Source organism: Oncorhynchus masou, chromosome 3, assembly GCF_036934945.1.
Source record: "Oncorhynchus masou masou isolate Uvic2021 chromosome 3, UVic_Omas_1.1, whole genome shotgun sequence".
Classification (NCBI taxonomy): domain Eukaryota; kingdom Metazoa; phylum Chordata; class Actinopteri; order Salmoniformes; family Salmonidae; genus Oncorhynchus; species Oncorhynchus masou.
In genome coordinates this window covers 8,537,967-8,557,348 of record NC_088214.1, presented here as the reverse complement: position 1 = coordinate 8,557,348, position 19,382 = coordinate 8,537,967, and the positions used below count along the sequence as shown (strand labels likewise).

The 19,382-nt window shown below is 43.2% G+C and overlaps 1 protein-coding gene across 3 annotated transcripts in view; it reads left to right on the top strand.

Annotated features, from left to right (window-relative positions):
- Positions 1-19,180, top strand: part of sppl2 (signal peptide peptidase-like 2) — a 40,236-nt gene extending 21,056 nt beyond the window's left edge. Inside the window, exons 8-15 of one of the 3 annotated variants that reach the window (XR_010450933.1) lie at positions 231-347; positions 8,386-8,467; positions 10,699-10,773; positions 12,579-12,641; positions 12,768-12,867; positions 15,444-15,521; positions 16,596-16,846; positions 17,684-17,815. Coding sequence is in view for 2 of the 3 variants with exons in the window: in XM_064930087.1 (XP_064786159.1) it covers positions 231-347; positions 8,386-8,467; positions 10,699-10,773; positions 12,579-12,641; positions 12,768-12,867; positions 15,444-15,521; positions 16,596-16,756; positions 17,684-17,836 (829 nt within the window). In the remaining variant the exon portion in view is untranslated. The other 2 variants (XM_064930087.1, XM_064930096.1) reach the window with 2 other exon arrangements.
- Positions 19,181-19,382: the final 202 nt, after the last annotated feature.

The window sequence follows — 19,382 nt, the reverse complement described above, 5'->3', positions numbered from 1 at the left end:
AGAGACTTACCATCAACTTAACAAAGATCTGTTTATAATCACCAGGAAGTAGTCCACAATCAACCTACCATCAACACAAATCACAAGAGGATTACACAATCAACCCCAAAAAATAAAACAGAAATTGAATCAAAGCAAATAGTTGACTCTTCTCCATCTATTGTTGTATTTTTTGATTTATTTACTTTTTCCAACTTCTTCCTGATGTGTGTGTGTGTGTGTGTGTGCAGGATCCCAGAGAACAACTTGCCTTACTGCCACAAGAGGCCTCAGGTCCGCATGCTGCTGTTGTCAGCCTTCTGCATCGGAGTCAGCGTCACCTGGGGTGTGTTCCGCAACGAAGACCAGTGAGTATTAGGGTGGCAAAATTCCGGAATATTCGGAAAGTAACTTCTACAAAATTCCGGAATATTCGGAAAGTAACCTCTATAAAATTCCCAGGTTTTCCATAAATCCCAGTTCGAGGATTCACGGATTTCCTGCTTATTCCTGGAATCTTCCAACCGTCTTACTGGTTGTCTACGCTGGAGGGATGAGGATTGTTGCCTGAGACCTGAAGACTGGCTTGAGCCTTTAGCTCCCAGATCTAATGAATGCTTCGGCATCAGGTTTCAGCTCCGTGGCCAACAGACTTCCTGAGGCGTTTATTTTATTCTTAGGTGGTAGATCAGATTTAATATTGCAGATAGATTGTAGCCTCCATCAATGTAAATGTCCGCATCATTTTCAATCCCCCATACACATTTTTTTTTATGTATATACGTACATATCTTTTTAAAATATATTTTCCTTTATCATTTTCAATGACCCTACCACCCCTCCTCTAATGGGAGTAAACTAATGAACAACAACATTAAACTGAGATATGACAAAAATAAACAGGTATTTTCCTTTCCAAGGTAGCAAGATCTTATCTATTTTTGCTAACTTTCTATACAAATTTATTGGAGTGAGATATGTGTCCACATCTCCGTCAAACTACACGGTAATGTAGAAGTTGTATTTTTTTTGTGATCCAATATGTAATATAGTAAGCTTATCATAATATCTGACAATACCTTTTAATTATATGCTCTATGCATTTTGCTAGAATGTTTAGAATGTTCTTACATCACAGCACTGAAGTGTAAGAGGCCTCCAATGTTTGCATCACAACACTGAAGTGTAAGAGGCCTCCAATGTTTGCATCACAACACTGAAGTGTAAGAGGCCTCCAATGTTTGAAGTGGACTGGATCTTAATATTTACCATATGGATCCTGTTTCAGTAATAATGAAATCAGACCTTCTTGTTGCATGTCCGATAATCTACCATTTATATAGGAGTGGTTAAAACGTGCTAATAATGGTCCTCTGAATATACCAAAACATGTTTTGTATACAGCACCAGTCAACAGCTTGGACACACCTACTCATTCAAGGGTTTTTCTTTATTTTTGTTATTTTCTACGTTGTAGAATAATAGTGAAGACATCAAAACTATACAATAACACATATGGAATCATGAAGTAACCAACAAAGTGTTAAACAAATAAAAAATATATTTTATATTTGAGATTCTTCAAAGTAGCACCCTTTTGCCTTGATGACAGCATTGCACACTCTTGGCATTCTCTCCAACGAGCTTCACTTTGAAGGGGTTCCCACATATGCTGAGCACTTGTTGGCTGCTTTTCCTTCACTCTGAGGGCCAACTCATCCCAAACCATATCAATTTGGCTGAGATCGGGTGATTGTAGAGGCCAGGTCATCTGATGCAACCTGGAGGTGTGTTGGGTCATTGTCCTATTGAAAAACAAATGATAGTCCCACTAAGCGCAAACCAGATGGGATGGCGTATCGCTGCAGAATGCTGTCGTAGCCATGCTAGTTAAGTGTGCCTTGAATTCTAAATAAATCACTAACCTGAAACCGTGGATGGCGGCATTCGCGCAAAACTGAAAGCGTGATCCACCGCATTTAACAATGGAAACAGGTCTGGGAATATGCGTGAATATAAAGAATGTAGTTATTCCCTCCGCAAGGCAATCAAACAAGTGAAATACTAGTGCAGGGACAAGGTGGAGTCGAAATTCAACGGCTCAGTCACGAGACGTATTTGGCAGGGTCTACAGGAAATCACGGAATACAAAAAGATAACCAGCCATGTCACGGACACCAACGTCAAGCTTCCAGACAAGCGAAACACCTTCTTTGCCCGTTTTGAGGATAACACAGTGCCACCGTCGTGGCCCGCTAACAAGGACTGCGCCTCTCCTTCTCCGTGGGTGATGTGAGTAAAACATTTAAACATGTTAACCCTCGCAAGGCTGCTGGCCCAGATGCCATCCCTAGCCGTGTCCTCAGAGCATGCACAGACCAGCCGGCTTGTGTGTTTGCGGACATATTCAATCGCTCCCTATCCCAGTCTGTTGTCTCCACATGCTTAAAGATGGCCACCATTGTTCCTGTTCCAAGAAAGCTAAGGTAACTGAACTAAATGACTATTGCCCCGTAGCACTCACTTCTGTCATCATGAAGTGCTTTGAGAGACTAGTCAAGGATCATATCGCCTCCACCTTACCGGCCACCCTAGACCCACTTCAGTTTGCATACTGTCCCAACAGGTCCACAGACGATGCAATCGCCATCACACTGCCCTATCCCATCTGGACAAAAGGAATACCTATGTAAGAATGCTGTTCATTGACTACAGCTCACCATTCAACACCATAGTACCCTCCAAGCTCATCATCGAGGTGGAGGCCCTGGGTCTTAACCCTGCCCTGTGCAACTGGGTCCTAGACTTTCTGATGGGTCGCCCCCAGGTGGTGAAGGTAGGAAACAACATCTCCACTTCGCTGACCCTCAACACTGGGTCCCCACAAGGGTTTGTGCTCAGCCCCCTCCTGTACCCCCTGTTCACCCACGACTACGTGGCCATGCACACCTCCAACTCAATCATCAAGTTTGCAGACGACACACCAGTAGTGGGCTTGATTACCAACAACGATAAGACAGCCTACAGGGAGGATGTGAGGGCACTCTGAGTGTGGTGTCAGGAAAACAACCTCTTACTCAACATCAACAAAACAAAGGAGGTGATTGTGGACTTCAGGAAACAGCAGAGGGAGCACCCCCCTATCCACATCGAAGGGATAGCAGTGGAGAAGGTGGAAAGTTTTAAGGTCCTCGGCGTACACATCACGGACAAACTGAAATTGTCCACCCACAGTGTGGTGAAGAAGGCGCAACAGCGCCTCTTCAAACTCATGAGGCTGAAAAAATGTGGCTTGTGACCCAAAACCCTGACAAACTTTTACAGATGCACAATCAAGAGCATCCTGTCGGGCTGTATCACAGCCTGGTATGGCAACTGCTCTGCCCTCAACCGCAAGGCTCTCCAGTGGGTGGTGTGGTCTGCACAAAGCATCACCAGGGGCAAACTACCTGCCCTCCATGACACCTACAGCACCCGATGTCACAGGAAGGCCATAAAGATCATCAAGGACAACAACCACCCGCGCCTGTTCACACCGCTACAATCCAGATGGCGAGGTCAGTACAGGTGCATCAAAGCTGGGACCGAGAGACTGAAATCACCTTCTATTCAAGGCCATCAGACTGCTAAGCAGCAATCACTAACTCAGAGAGGCTGCTGCCTACATTGAGATCCAATCACTGGCCACTTTAATAAATGGCTCACTCGTCACTTTATACAAATCCACTCTAAATAATGCCACTTTAATAATGTTTACATGTCTTACATTTCTCATATCACATGTACACTACCGTTCAAAAGTTTGGGGTCACTTAGAATTGTCCTTGTTTTTGAAAGGAAGGCACATTTTTTTGTCCATTAAAATAACATCAAATTGATCAGAAATACAGTGTAGACATGGTTAATGTTGTAAATTACTATTGTAGCTGGAAACGGCAGTTTAAAAAAAAATGGAATATCTACATAGGTGAACAGAAGCCCATTTATCAGCAACCATCACTCCTGTGTTCCAATGGCACGTTGTGTTTGCTAATCCAAGTTTATAATTTTAAAAGGCTAATTGATCATTAGAAAACCCTTTTGCAATTATGTTAGCACAGCTGAAAACTGTTGTCCTGATTAAAGAAGCAATAAAACTGGCCTTCTTTAGACTAGTTGAGTATCTGGAGCATCAGCATTTGTGGGTTCGATTACAGGCTCAAAATGGCCAGAAGCAAAGAACTTTCTTCTAAAGCTCGTCAGTTTATTCTTGTTCTGAGAAATGAAGGCTATTATTCCATGCGAGAAATTTCCAAGAAATTGAAGATCTTGTACAACGCAGTGTACTACTCACTTCACAGAACAGCTCAAACTGGCTCTAACCAGAATAGAAATAGGAGTGGGAGGCCCCGGTGCACAACTTAGCAAGAGGACAAGTACATTAGAGTGTCTAGTTTGAGAAACAGACAAGGATATCCCTGCCAGCCAAACCCTCCCTAACCCGGACAGCGTTGGGCCAATTGTGCGTTGCCCCATGGACCTCCCGGTCGCGGCTGGCTGCGGCAGAGCCTGGGCTCGAACACAGAATCTCTGGTGGCACAGCGAGCACTGCGATGCAGTACCTTAGACCACTGCGCCACACAAGAGGCCAGGTTTAAAAAAAATATAAAAAAAATAATAATAATATAAAACAAATCCACATACTTCGCTTTGGTTAGTGGAGATGGAGGAGACTGAAACAAAAACATATGCTTAAAGTCCTTCACTTCCTCTTTCAAAATGTAATTTGGTGAATCATGGGTGACTCTCATTTGTAACAAGTTTCAGTAAATTATTTTTGGTAGCATTTCTGTATTTAAGATTTAAAAAATATTGTCCTTGGAGCTCAGAGACAGGATTGTTTTGAGGCACAGATCTAGGGAAGGATACCATTTGAAGGTCCCCAAGAACACAGTGGCCTCCATCATTCTTAAATGGAAGAAGTCTGGAACCACCAAGGCTTCCTAGAGCTGGCCGCCCGGCCAAACTGAGCAATTGAGTTCCTCTGTGGAGATGGGAGAACCTTCCAGATGGACAACCATCTCTGCAGCACTCCACCAACCAGGCCTTTATGGTAGAGTGGCGAGATGGAAGCCACTCCTCAGCAAAAGGCACATGACAGCCTGCTTGGATTTTGCCAAAAGGCACCTAAAGGACTTTCAGACCATGAGAAACAAGATTCTCTGGTTTGATGAAACCAAGATTGAACTCTTTGACCTGAATGCCAAGCGTCAAGCCTGGAGGAAACCTGGCACCATCCCTACGGTGAAGCATGGTGGCGGCAGCATCATGCTTTGGGGATGTTTTTCAGCTGCAGTGACTGCGAGACATGTCAGGATCGAGGGAAAAATGAACAAAGCAACGTACAGAGATCCTTGATGAAAACCTGCTCCAGAGCGCTTAGGACCTCAGACTGGGGCAAAGGTTCACCTTCCAACAGGACAACGACCCTAATCACACAGCCAAGACAACGCAGGAGTGGCTTCGGGACAAGTCTCTGAATATCCTTGAGTGGCCCAGCCGGACTTGAACCCAATTTAACACCTCTGGAGAGACCTGAAAATAGCTGTGCAGCAACTCCCCTCATCCAACCTGACAGAGCTTGAGAGGATCTTCTGAGATGAATGTGAGAAACTCGCTAAATACAGGTGTGCCAAGCTTGTGCCATCGTACCCAAGAAGACTCGAGGCTGTAATCGCTGCCAAAGGTGCTTCAACAAAGTAGTGATTGAAGGTTCTGAATACTAATGCAAATGTAATATTTCAGTTCAATAAAAAAAAAATCTATTTTCGAATAAGGCTTCAACGTAACTTGGTGGAAAAAGTCAAGGGGTCTGAATACCTTCAGAATGCACTGTATACGACAATTATCTGATGGTTCAACCACATTCTGTCCCCGATCACCTTTTTTAATTTAAAAAAAACTTTTGGTGCCAAAGAGAATGAAATAATAAGAAATTAGTCAAGACGACGAAGCTTGATTGAGCCTCCTCCATGTATCTCACTAGGTCAGGATACTAAACCTCCTCCATGTATCTCTCACTAGGTCAGGATATTAAACCTCCTCCATGTATATCTCACTAGGTCAGGATATTAAACCTCCTCCATGTATATCTCACTAGGTCAGGATACTAAACCTCCTCCATGTATGTCTCACTAGGTCAGGATACTAAATCTCCTCCATGTATCTTTCACTAGGTCAGGATATTAAACCTCCTCCATGTATATCTCACTAGGTCAGGATATTAAACCTCCTACATGTATGTCTCACTAGGTCAGGATATTAAACCTCCTCCATGTATATCTCACTAGGTCAGGATATTAAACCTCCATGTATATCTCACTAGGTCAGGATGTTAAACCTCCTCCATGTATATCTCACTAGGTCAGGATATTAAACCTCCTCCATGTATATCTCACTAGGTCAGGATATTAAACCTCCTCCATGTATATCTCACTAGGTCAGGATATTAAACCTCCATGTATATCTCACTAGGTCAGGATGTTAAACCTCCTCCATGTATATCTCACTAGGTCAGGATATTAAACCTCCTCCATGTATATCTCACTAGGTCAGGGTATTAAACCTCCTCCATGTATATCTCACTAGGTCAGGATATTAAACCTCCTCCATGTATATCTCACTAGGTGAGGATATTAAACCTCCTCCATGTATATCTCACTAGGTCAGGGTATTTAACCTCCATGTATATCTCACTAGGTCAGGATATTAAACCTCCTCCATGTATATCTCACTAGGTGAGGATATTAAACCTCCTCCATGTATATCTCACTAGGTCAGGGTATTTAACCTCCATGTATATCTCACTAGGTGAGGATATTAAACCTCCTCCATGTATATCTCACTAGGTGAGGATATTAAACCTCCTCCATGTATATCTCACTAGGTCAGGATATTAAACCTCCTCCATGTATATCTCACTAGGTCAGGATATTAAACCTCCTCCATGTATATCTCACTAGGTCAGGATATTAAACCTCCTCCATGTATATCTCACTAGGTCAGGATATTAAACCTCCTCCATGTATATCTCACTAGGTCAGGATATTAAACCTCCTCCATGTATATCTCACTAGGTCAGGATATTAAACCTCCATGTATATCTCACTAGGTCAGGATATTAAACCTCCTCCATGTATATCTCACTAGGTCAGGGTATTAAACCTCCTCCATGTATATCTCACTAGGTCAGGGTATTTAACCTCCATGTATCCACTAGTTCTAATATATCCATGACATTTGTGATTTCCTTAAGTGCATGAGGTTGATAGGTTGTAGTGTGATTTCCTTTACGGTCCATAGAGATATTTAAAACTATATTATAATCTCCCACCATAATAATGTATTTATTTTATTTTTATTTTATTTTATTTAACCTTTTATTTAACCTTTTTATTTGACTAGGCAAGTCAGTTAAGAACCAATTCTTATTTACAATGACGGCCTACCAACAGGCAAAAGGCCTCCTGCGGGGGACGAGGGATTTAAAATACAAACAAATGTAATAATATATATATTTATATATATATATATATATAGGACAAAACACATCATGACAAGAGAGACAACACTACATAAAGACAGACCTAAGACAACAACATAGCAAAGCAGCAACACATGACAACACAGCATGGTAGCAAAACCACATGACAACAACACAAAGGGCAAGAAGACAGAGAAAACAATACATCACAGAAAACAGCCACAACTGTCAGTAAGAGTGTCCACGATTGAGTCTTTGAATGAAGAGATGTGTTTGTTGCAGCTCGTTCCAGTCGCTAGCTGCAGCAAACTGAAAAGACAAGCGACCCAGGGATGTGTGGGCTTTGGGGACCTTTAACAGAATATATATATATTTTCAAAGAAGTGTGGATCATCATTATTCGGACTGTATAGGTTAATGAGCCATATCTGTTTATGGTCAAATAACCTATTTTAAAATCATCTATCTACCTTGAGGATCTGTTTGGACAGTTTGCACATTCAGATCAACATTACTGTTAATTAATATCACCTCTCTTTTTAAATTTCTTTGCCCATTGGGAGAAGTATATTTCACTCCTTTTTCCACACAGCTTCATCTAACATTGCTGAATGAGTTTCCTGTAAACAATAGATATATTCCTTCTCTTTTAGTCAGGTAAATACTGATCGTCTTTTCTTATTATCTGCTAAGCCATTACAGTTACAACTGGCTATACTTATTTCAACAAGTTTCAAATCTATGTTTTGTAAACTCACCATTAAAAAGTACCATAGTGACTGAGTGTCCATATAGCTGTACTGTGATATTTGCATTGCTACTTGAGGTGTTTTGTTTGTGCTGGCTAACTGTTGTTCCTGCCATCTGCTGTGTTCCTCTCCTAGGTGGGCATGGGTGTTACAAGACGCCCTGGGCATAGCCTTCTGTCTCTACATGCTCAAGACTATCAGACTGCCCACGTTTAAGGTGCGTACACCGTTTTAATGTCAGGCCTATTCGCCCTAATTTGTATTTTATTTAACTAGGCAAGTCAGTTAAAAACAAATTCTTATGTACAATGACAGCCTACACCTGCCAAACCCGGACGACGCTGGGCCAATTGTGTACCTCCTATATGGGACTCACAGCCGGTTGTGATAGAGCCTGGATTCGAATCAGGTTGTCTGTAATGACGCCTCTAGCACTGAGATGCAGTGCGGGAGCCCACCAGTATAGAGATCCTATAATTGTATAGTCAGTATGATTCTATATGTACAGTTGAAGTCTAAAGTTTACATACACCTTAGCCAAATACATATGCAAACTCAGTTTTTCACAAATCTTAGTAAAAATTCCCTGTCTTAGGTCAGTCAGGATCACAACTTTATTTTAAGAATGTGAAATGTCAGAATAATAGTAGAGAGAATGATTTCTTTTATCACATTCTCGGTGAGAAGTTTACATACACTCAATTAGTATTTGGTAGCATTGCCTTTAAATTGTTTAACTTGGGTCAAACGTTTCTGGTAGCCTTCCACAAGCTTCCCAAAATAAATTGGGTGAATTTTGGCCCATTCCTCCTGACAGAGCTGGTGTAACTGAGTCAGGTTTATAGGCCTCCGTGCTCGCACACGCTTTTTCAGTTCTGCCCACACATTATCTATAGGATTGAGGTCAGGGCTTTGTGATGGCCACTCCAATACCTTGACTTGGTTGTCCTTAAGCCATTTTGCCACAACTTTGGAAGTATGCTTGGGGTCATTGTCCATTTGGAAGACCAATTTGCAACCAAGCTTTAACTTCCTGACTGATGTCTTGAGATGTTGCTTCAATATATCCACATAATTTTCCTACCTCATGATGCCATCTATTTTGTGAAGTGCACCAGTCCCTCCTGCAGAAAAGCACCCCACAACATGATGCTGCCACCCCCGTGCTTCACGGTTGGGATCGTGTCCAGACATAACGATGGTCATTATGGCCAAGCAGTTCTATTTTTGTTTCATCAGACCAGAGGACATTTCTCCAAAAAGTACGATCTTTGTCCCCATGTGCAGTTGCAAACCGTAGTCTGGCTTTTTTTATGGCGGTTTTGGAGCAGTGTCTTCCTTGCTGAGTGGCCTTTCAGGTTATGTCAATATAGGACTCGTTTTACTGTGGATATAGATACTTTTGTACCCGTTTCCTCCAGTATTTTTACAAGGTCCTTTGCTGCTGTTCTGGGATTGATTTTCACTTTTCGCACCAAAGTACATTCATCTCTAGGAGACAGAATGCATCTCCTTCCTGAGCGGTATGATGGCTGCGTGGTTCCCATGGTGTTTATAATTGCGTACTATTGTTTGTACAGAGGAACGTGGTACCTTCAGGCATTTGGAAACCAGACTTGTGGATGGTCTTTTCTGAGGTCTTGTCTGATTTCTTTTGATTTTCCCATGATGTCAAGCAAAGAGGCACTGAGTTTGAAGGTAGGCCTTGAAATACATCCACAGGTACACCTCCAATTGACTCAAATGATGTCAATTAGCCTACCAGAAGCTTCTAAAGCCATGACATAATTTTCTGGAATTTCCCAAGCTGTTTAAAAGCACAGTCAACTTAGTGTGTGTAAACTTCCGACTTCAACTGTAATTCAATCGATGCACGTAGATGGATCATAGCGTAACAGGGCGGAAGGTAGCCGAGCGGTGGGCCGGCAACCAAAATCTCGCTTGTTCGAATCCCAGAGCCGACAAGGTAGAACAAAATCTTTATGTGTCTTTGAGCAAGGCACTTATCCCTAATTGCTCCTGGATCTTCATTGATAATGGCAGTTTTGGCTGTGACCCCACTCTCCCAAGTTGTGATATTACAAACACAACAAAAACATTTCCAATTCACACATGCGTATTAGTACACACGTGTACATGTGTGAAATAGGACAAATACAAGCACTAACTAAATGATTATATAATAAAAGTAGAATCACTAGAACTGGAATATCCCATTCAAGTCAGTGGATTTGTCTGTCATTTTTAAAGTGTTACCGACCACATTAACTACTTAGGGCCAGGAGTTGTACTGATGATCATGCATGTGCGTGTTTAATGACCAAGAGATTTTTTCCCCGACCCCCTATGACATGCAGTGACCTCTGTATCTAACCTGGTTGAACAACATCCATAAGCTGGAGAAGTCGTATTAATGTCTTCTTGTTCTTCCCATGTGTTCTGCTCCAGGCCTGCACCATGCTGCTGGTGACCCTGTTTGTCTACGATGTTTTCTTTGTTTTTATTACTCCTCTCTTCACCAAGGTACGTCACAGTGGAGCCCCTCCTTTTAAATAGGAAATATTGATACCTATTTAATCCTAAAGCGCTTTTTGTTACAGGACAAATGTCTGATATTTTCACCAATTATTGGCAAAAAGCTGATCTGAATTAGTGAAAAAGGATAAGACTTAGGCGGTGCTATACAGGCGGTGCTATACAGGCGTGCTATACAGGCGGTGCTATACAGGCTGTGCTATACAGGCTGTGCTATACAGGCGGTGCTATACAGGCGGTGCTATACAGGCGGTGCTATACAGGCGGTGCTATACAGGCGGTGCTATACAGGCGGTGCTATACAGGCGTGCTATACAGGCGGTGCTATACAGGCGGTGCTATACAGGCGTGCTATACAGGCGGTGCTATACAGGCGTGCTATACAGGCGGTGCTATACAGGCGTGCTATACAGGCGGTGCTATACAGGCGGTGCTATACAGGCGTGCTATACAGGCGGTGCTATACAGGCTGTGCTATACAGGCTGTGCTATACAGGCGGTGCTATACAGGCGGTGCTATACAGGCGGTGCTATACAGGCGGTGCTATACAGGCGGTGCTATACAGGCGGTGCTATACAGGCGGTGCTATACAGGCGTGCTATACAGGCGGTGCTATACAGGCGGTGCTATACAGCCGGTGCTATACAGCCGGTGCTATACAGGCCGTGCTATACAGGCCGTGCGGTGCTATACAGGCGGTGCTATCTAGAAGAAAAATAAACGCACACCTATTAAGACGAGGTGCTGGCTAGCGGAGTATAAAACTTGAAAATAAAATAAAAGAGAGCCGCACACTCTAGGAGCTCAGATGCAATAATTTAATTACCAACGTTTCGACAGCCAAGCTGTCTTCATCAGGGTAAGATGAGGTGGTGCTATACAGGCGGTGCTAAACAGGCGGTGCTAAACAGGCGGTGCTAAACAGTGCCTTCAGAAAGTATTCCTCCTTTTCACTCTGTCATTTAGGTTAGTATTGTGGAGTAACTACAATGTTGTTGATGCATCCTCAGGTTTCTCCTATCACAGCCAATAAACCCTGAAACTGTTTTAAAGTCACCATTGGCCTCATGGTGAAATCCCTGAGCGGTTTCCTTCCTCTTCGGCAACTGAGTTAGGAAGGATGCCTTTATCTTTGTCGTGACTGGGTTGTATAGATGAATAATAACTTCACCATGCTCGAAGGGATATTCAATGTCAATTTCTTTTTAGCCATCTACCAATAGGTGCCCTTCTTTGCGAGGTATTGGAAAACCTCCCTGGTCATTGTGCTTGAATATGTCTTTGAAAATCACTGCTCGACTGAGGGACCTTACAGATAATTGTATGTGTGGAGTACAGAGATTAGTTAGTCATTCAAAAAATCACGTTAAACACTATTATTGCACACAGAGTGAGTCCAAGCAACTTATTATGTGACTTGTAAAGCACATTTTTACTCCTGAACTTATTTATTAAGCTTGCCATTACAAAAGGGTGTGAATACTTTCTGAACGCACTGCATGTGCTATACATGAAGCAGTAACTAACTGGCTAGATAAATGGACTACATTTTCAGTGTTTCCCAAACTCAGTCCTGCCCCCCCCTTGGGTGAACATGTCGTTTTTTTTGTTGCCCTAGTACTACACAGTTGATTTAAATAACCAACTCATCATCAAGCTTTTGTTTGTTTGAATCGGCTGTGTGTTCTAGGGCAAAAAACAACACGTGCACCTAGTGGGGGCCCCGGGACCAAGTTTGGGAAACCCTGCATGAAGCCACTACCATGTTGTTGTACTGTGTTTGTCTCCTCAGAGTGGCCATAGTATTATGGTGGAGGTGGCGGCTGGGCCCTCTGACTCCTCCACACATGAAAAGGTACAGTAGGCTTTGATTTGATTTGGTCTCATTATGACAGTTGTTCGTTCTCTTGAAGTAACAGTAGAAGGCGGTGATAATGTAACTAATAAAGGATGCTCCCTGTCCTTGCTGGCCTTCCTCCAGCTTCCTATGGTGCTCAAAGTGCCCCGCCTCAACTCCTCCCCTCTGGCTCTGTGTGACAGGCCCTTTTCTCTGCTGGGATTTGGAGACATCTTAGTCCCAGGTAATAGTACTCTACTATACTACTATACTGTATTTTACTACTGTACTATAGTCTACTACTCTACTATACTACTATACTGTATTTTACTACTGTACTATAGTCTACTACTGTACTCTACTACTCTACTATAGTCTACTACTGTAGTCTACTACTGTACTATACTCTACTACTGTACTCTACTACTGTACTATAGTCAGCGACATCTTAGTACCAGGTAATACTACTCTACTATACTACTGTACCATAGTCTACTACTGTATTATAGTCTACTAGTGTACTGTATTCTACTACTGTACTAAAGTCTACTACTGTACTACTGTACTCTACTACTGTACTCTACTATTGTACTATAGTCTACTACTGTACTCTACTACTGTACTATAGTCTAATACTGTAGTATAGTCTACTACTGTACTATAGTCTACTACTGTACTCTACTACTGTACTATAGTCTACTACTGTACTCTACTATTGTACTATAGTCTACTACTGTACTCTACTACTGTACTATAGTCTACTACTGTACTCTACTAGTGTACTATAGTCTACTACTGTACTGTACTCTACTACTGTACTCTACTACTGTACTATAGTCTACTACTGTACTATAGCCTACTAATGTACTGTACTACTGTACTATAGTCTACTACTGTACTGTACTATAGTCTACTACTGTACTGTACTGTACTCTACTACTGTACAATTTTTTTATTTTTTTATTTCACCTTTATTTAACCAGGTAGGCTAGTTGAGAACAAGTTCTCATTTGCAACTGTGACCTGGCCAAGATAAAGCAGTGTGAACAGACAACACAGAGTTATACATGGAGTAAACAATTGACAAGTCAATAACACAGTACAAAAAAGGGGAGTCTATATACATTGTGTGCAAAAGGCATGAGGAGGTAGGCGAATAATTACAATTTTGCAGATTAGCACTGGAGTGATGAATGATCAGATGGTCATGTACAGGTAGAGATGTTGGTGTGCAAAAGAGCAGAAAAGTAAATAAATAAAAACAGTATGGGGATGAGGTAGGTGAAAATGGGTGGGCTATTTACCAATAGATTATGTACAGCTGCAGCGATCGGTTAGCTGCTCAGATAGCACATGTTTGAAGTTGGAGAGGGAGATAAAAGTCTCCAACTTCAGGGATTTTTGCAACTATAGTCTACTACTGTACTATAGTCTACTACTGTACTCTAGTCTACTACTGTACTATCCTCTACTACTGTACTCTACTTCTGTACTATAGTCTACTACTGTACTCTACAACTGTACTATAGTCTACTACTGTACTATAGTCTACTATTGTACTCTACTACTGTACTATAGTCTACTACTGTACTATAGCCTACTACTGTACTGTAGTATACTACTGTACTCTACTTCTGTACTATAGTCTACTACTGTACTGTACTCTACTACTGTACTCTACTACTGTACTGTAGTATACTACTGTACTCTACTTCTGTACTATAGTCTACTACTGTACTGTAGTATACTACTGTACTCTACTTCTTTACTATGGTCTACTACTGTACTGAAGTCTACTACTGTACTCTACTACTGTACTGTAGTACACTACTGTACTCTACTTCTGTACTATAGTCTACTACTGTACTATAGTCTACTACTGTACTATAGTCTACTACTGTACTCTACCACTGTACTGTAGTATACTGCTGTACTGTACTCTACTACTGTACTGTAGTAGACTACTGTACTCTACTTCTGTACTATAGTCTACTACTGTACTGTAGTCTACTACTGTACTGTACTCTACTACTGTACTCTACTACTGTACTCTGGTCTACTACTGTACTATAGTCTACTACTGTACTCTACTACTGTACTATAGTCTACTACTGTACTCTACCACTGTACTGTAGTATACTGCTGTACTGTACTCTACTACTGTACTGTAGTATACTACTGTACTCTGGTCTACTACTGTACTATAGTCTACTACTGTACTCTACTACTGTACTATAGTCTACTACTGTACTCTACCACTGTACTGTAGTATACTACTGTACTCTACTTCTGTACTATAGTCTACTACTGTACTGTAGTCTACTACTGTACTCTCCTACTGTACTATAGTCTACTACTGTACTGTAGTCTACTACTGTACTGTACTCTACTACTGTACTGTACTCTACTACTGTACTATAGTCTACTACTGTACTGTAGTCTACTACTGTACTCTCCTACTGTACTGTAGTCTACTACTGTACTCTACTACTGTACTCTACTACTGTACTGTACTCTACTACTGTACTATAGTCTACTACTGTACTATAGTCTACTACTGTACTGTACTCTACTACTGTACTATAGTCTACCACTGTACTATAGTCTACTACTGTACTGTATTTTACTACTGTACTGTGTACTCCACTACTGTACTATACTCCTGTAGTATCCTACTGTACTGTACTCTGCTCTGCTCTTGTTATCGTATAATATCTAACTCTTGTTGTCGTATAATATCTAACTCTTGTTATCGTATCTTTCTGTGGCGAGATATCTGTACTCGTCCCTGTTGAGCTGACCATGTTCTTTCTTTCTCAGGTCTGCTGATAGCCTACTGTCACAGGTTTGACATCCTAATGCAGTCCTCACGGTTCTATTTCCTGGCCTGCACTATCGGTAAGACCGACACATTTCCATTGTCTTTTTGATAGTCAAAAACGCCATTTGTGTGTAGAGTCTTTTTTAACAACTAGTATTTGTTCCAAACAAGCAGTAACATACCTGCTTCATTCTCCCTCCCCCTCCACCTACTCTCCTCTCCCTCCCCCTCCACCCACTCTCCTCTCCCTCCCACTCTCCTCTCCCTCCACCCACTCTCCCTCCCCCTCCCCTCCACCCACTCTCTTCCCTCCCCCTCCACCCACTCTCCTCTCCCTCCCCCTCCACCCACTCTCCTCTCCCTCCCCCCTCCACCCACTCTCCTCTCCCTCTCCCTCCCCCTCCACCCACTCTCCTCTCTCCCTCCCCCCTCCACCCACTCTCCTCTCCCCCTCCACCCACTCTCCCTCCCCCTCCACCCACTCTCCCTCCCCCTTCACCCACTCTCCTCACTCTCTCTCCCCCCTCCACCCACTCTCCTCTCCCTCCCCCTCCACCCACTCTCCTCTCCCTCCCCCTCCACCCACTCTCCTCTCTCTCCCTCCACCCACCCACTCCCTCCCCCCCCTCCACCCACTCTCCTCTCCCTCCCCCTCCACCCACTCTCCTCTCTCTCCCCCTCCACCCACTCTCCTCTCCCTCCTCCTTCACCCACTCTCCTCTCCCTCCCCCCCACCCACCCTCACCCACTCTCCCTCCCCCTTCACCCACTCTCCTCTCCCTCCTCCTCCACCCACCCACTCTCCTCTCCCCCCTCCCCCTCCTCCCACTCTCCTCTCCCTCCCCCTCCACCCACTCTCCTCTCCCTCCCCCTCCACCCACTCTCCTCTCTCTCCCCCTTCACCCACTCTCCTCCCCCTTCACCCACTCTCCTCTCCCTCCCCCCTCCACCCACTCTCCTCTCCCTCCTCTCTCTCCCCCTCCACCCACTCTCCCCACTCTCCCTCCCCCTCCACCCACTCTCCCTCCCCCTCCACCTCCACCCACTCTCCCTCCCCCCCCTCCACCCACCCACTCTCATCTCCCTCCCCTCCCCCCCACCCACTCTCCTCTCCCTCCTCTCTCTCCCCCCTCTCTCTCTTCCCCATGAAGGTTATGGTATCGGGCTGCTCATCACCTTCGTAGCTCTGGCCCTGATGCAGATGGGTCAGCCGGCCCTGTTATACCTGGTGCCTTGCACCCTCCTCTCCAGCCTGGCGGTGGCGCTGTGGCGCAAAGAGCTGCCATTATTCTGGACAGGAAGTGGATTTGTGGTGATTACCAGTTTGATTTGAGTGCCTTCTTCTTCTACGGAAAGAAACATTTCTAGTGTTTTGTACCACAAAGTAAACCTAGAATTTAAAGTTGAGTACCGTAACCCCGAAAACAAACTAGATATAATACGCTTCTTCGTTCCAACATGCTGTTTCTGTTTGCTGTTCCTCCTGCTCTGCTTCGCCCCTTCCTGTTCTCTACTGTCATTTTACTGTGGGTTCTCTGCTTTGCTGCTGAGGGCTCCAGGGTCTGTGTCTGCCACCCGCCTGGATTCTCCCATTGTATTCCTCTGCTCCTAGATAAGTGTCATATTGTCTTAATAGATTGTCCTGTGGTGTTTAGAATAGATACTTCTAGGGTCATTAAACGCTATTGGTAGGTAGAGTCGTGATGAATTCACACATTGACAACATGAATTGTATCTGGTGATGACAAGGGGAGTGTCCTGAACTGTCTCTCACCCATTTTCTCTGACCTGCAAATTGTGAAGATGCTTCTATAAGCTACTGGGTTTGAATGTGGTGTGAAACGAGGTGCTCTGAAGCAACTTTCCTCCCTGAGAATGCTTTTCCCCTCCGTGTGTCTGAGGTAGCCTGGTCCCCAAATGTGTTTGTGCTGTAAGGCCAACCCAGGGCACCAGTTTTATCTGAGGTGTTTTCAAGCTCAATGTACAGCCATACCTCTGCTAACGGTCTACCAGGCTGGCTAACACACTCCTCCAGTCAGTGGTGATTCTAGTGAAGGACAACAACCTCATGGTAGAAAAACCATCAAGCCGATTGATCCACTTGTTGAGAGGAATGGCTGTATATTTTGTTGGCATCCTGCATAAACAATCTTATCTGTGTGCCTATTGTTGGCAATAGTCTGTCTCCCAGATTTGCTCCACAGTGGTCTGATGTCTCCACTCTGTATATCCCTCTCAGCCTCCCATAGCTCTGCAACCAATCAACTGTATGCAAACCCCAGGACCACCCACAGATGACCCCCTCACCAATCCTGAGCCACAAGGTCCTGATGCAACCAATCAGAGTGAGGACACTCCCCTTCCAGAGAAAGAAGCCAGCAAATCAGAGTAAAGGACTTCTAGGATGCCAATTTCTTATTCATTTCATTTTATTTTTGACACATAGGATCTCAATGGAACACTATAAGTTCTTAAACAAATGATAAACATTTCAGTGCACTTGGTGTGAAAAAGGGTAGGAAAAGGACTGACGGGAGAGAGGGAGGGCACTCAACCTCCAGTGGCAGTTCTTCAACGTGCGAAACACCTCGGGGTCAGCAGGGATCAGCACTGGCTGAGAGTCCTGGATGATGCGCTGTCGACCCAGGTCAAAGAGCACAACATACACAGCCCCGACTGCGACCTACGCTGACTTAACGCCCCTCTCATGAGTTTTATCATCCTGTCACATAAAATAGACGTTTTGTCTCCAAACTCTCCTGTCCTCCAGTTCACCATTTATCCCACCAGTCCTATGCAAAATAGTAGTCAACAATCTCCACAACTAGAAGGTCAATGTGTTGCAGTCCGACCATCAGAAGCTCTGTCGGTTAGCTTGTTCCCAATTTTTCCCATTCTCCTTTATTAAGTACTTTGAAGAAGAAGAACCACACTACGGCTTGTCTCTCTGTTTATGAAAGAGGAAGTGTCTACCGTACTACATACCCGATATCATGTGGTGCTATCATGGATTCTCAACGACCGAAACGGTATAGAATGATTATCGATTTAGGGGTCAAGGGGCGGTTTCCTAGTGAACTAAAAAAAGCAAGCTTAATGGAGAATCTCCTTGTAAATTGTTATAAATCCTGGATAAGGCTTAATCCGTGCCCGGAAACCTTCTCCAATAGTTTTTTGATTTGGTTTAAATCTGAACTTTTGACCTTTTATTGTTTTTGCATGCTATGGGTTTGGTTTAGACCAGGCTGTCAACAATAGTGTGTGGTTTATATAGTAGCTTACACACTGTCTTTATATAATACTAAGGGTGCAACAGTTAATGTTGTCCACACCGTTTCTCTAGTAGATTTTGTGGTCCCATTTTCCATTAGGTGTAAAAACCCATGTATTTATGTGGTAGATACATACAGTAGTATATAGGTGTAATTACATTGTAGGCAGCTAGGTTCAAATAGTACTTAAACGTGTTTAACAGTTTTTAAAGTTGTAACTAATTACACTAACTACTTACTGGTATGTAGCTACCATGTGAACACATGGGTTATAAGGAGACCTAATGTAGAGCGACCAATTTTGGTTATATAATTCATATTGTCTTAATGGGTTTTGGCCTTACTGGTGTCCATGGTTACAATTGGAATGTCTCTGTGCATAGTGCTTTATGAAGACAGAGTTCTGTATTCATGTGTTAGCTTATTATGTTTCTTAAACTGATAAGTGATACTTTATGTTGTGTGGGGGGAGGGGGAGGTTGTCTCATGATAATAAACTCAGCAAAAAAAAAAAAATTCTCTCACTGTCAACTGTGTTTATTTTCAGCAAACTTAACATGTGTAAATATTCAACAACTGAGACAAACTGAACAACTTCCACAGACATGTGATTAATAGAAATTGAATAATGTGTCCCTGAACAAAGGGGGGGGGGTCAAAATCAAA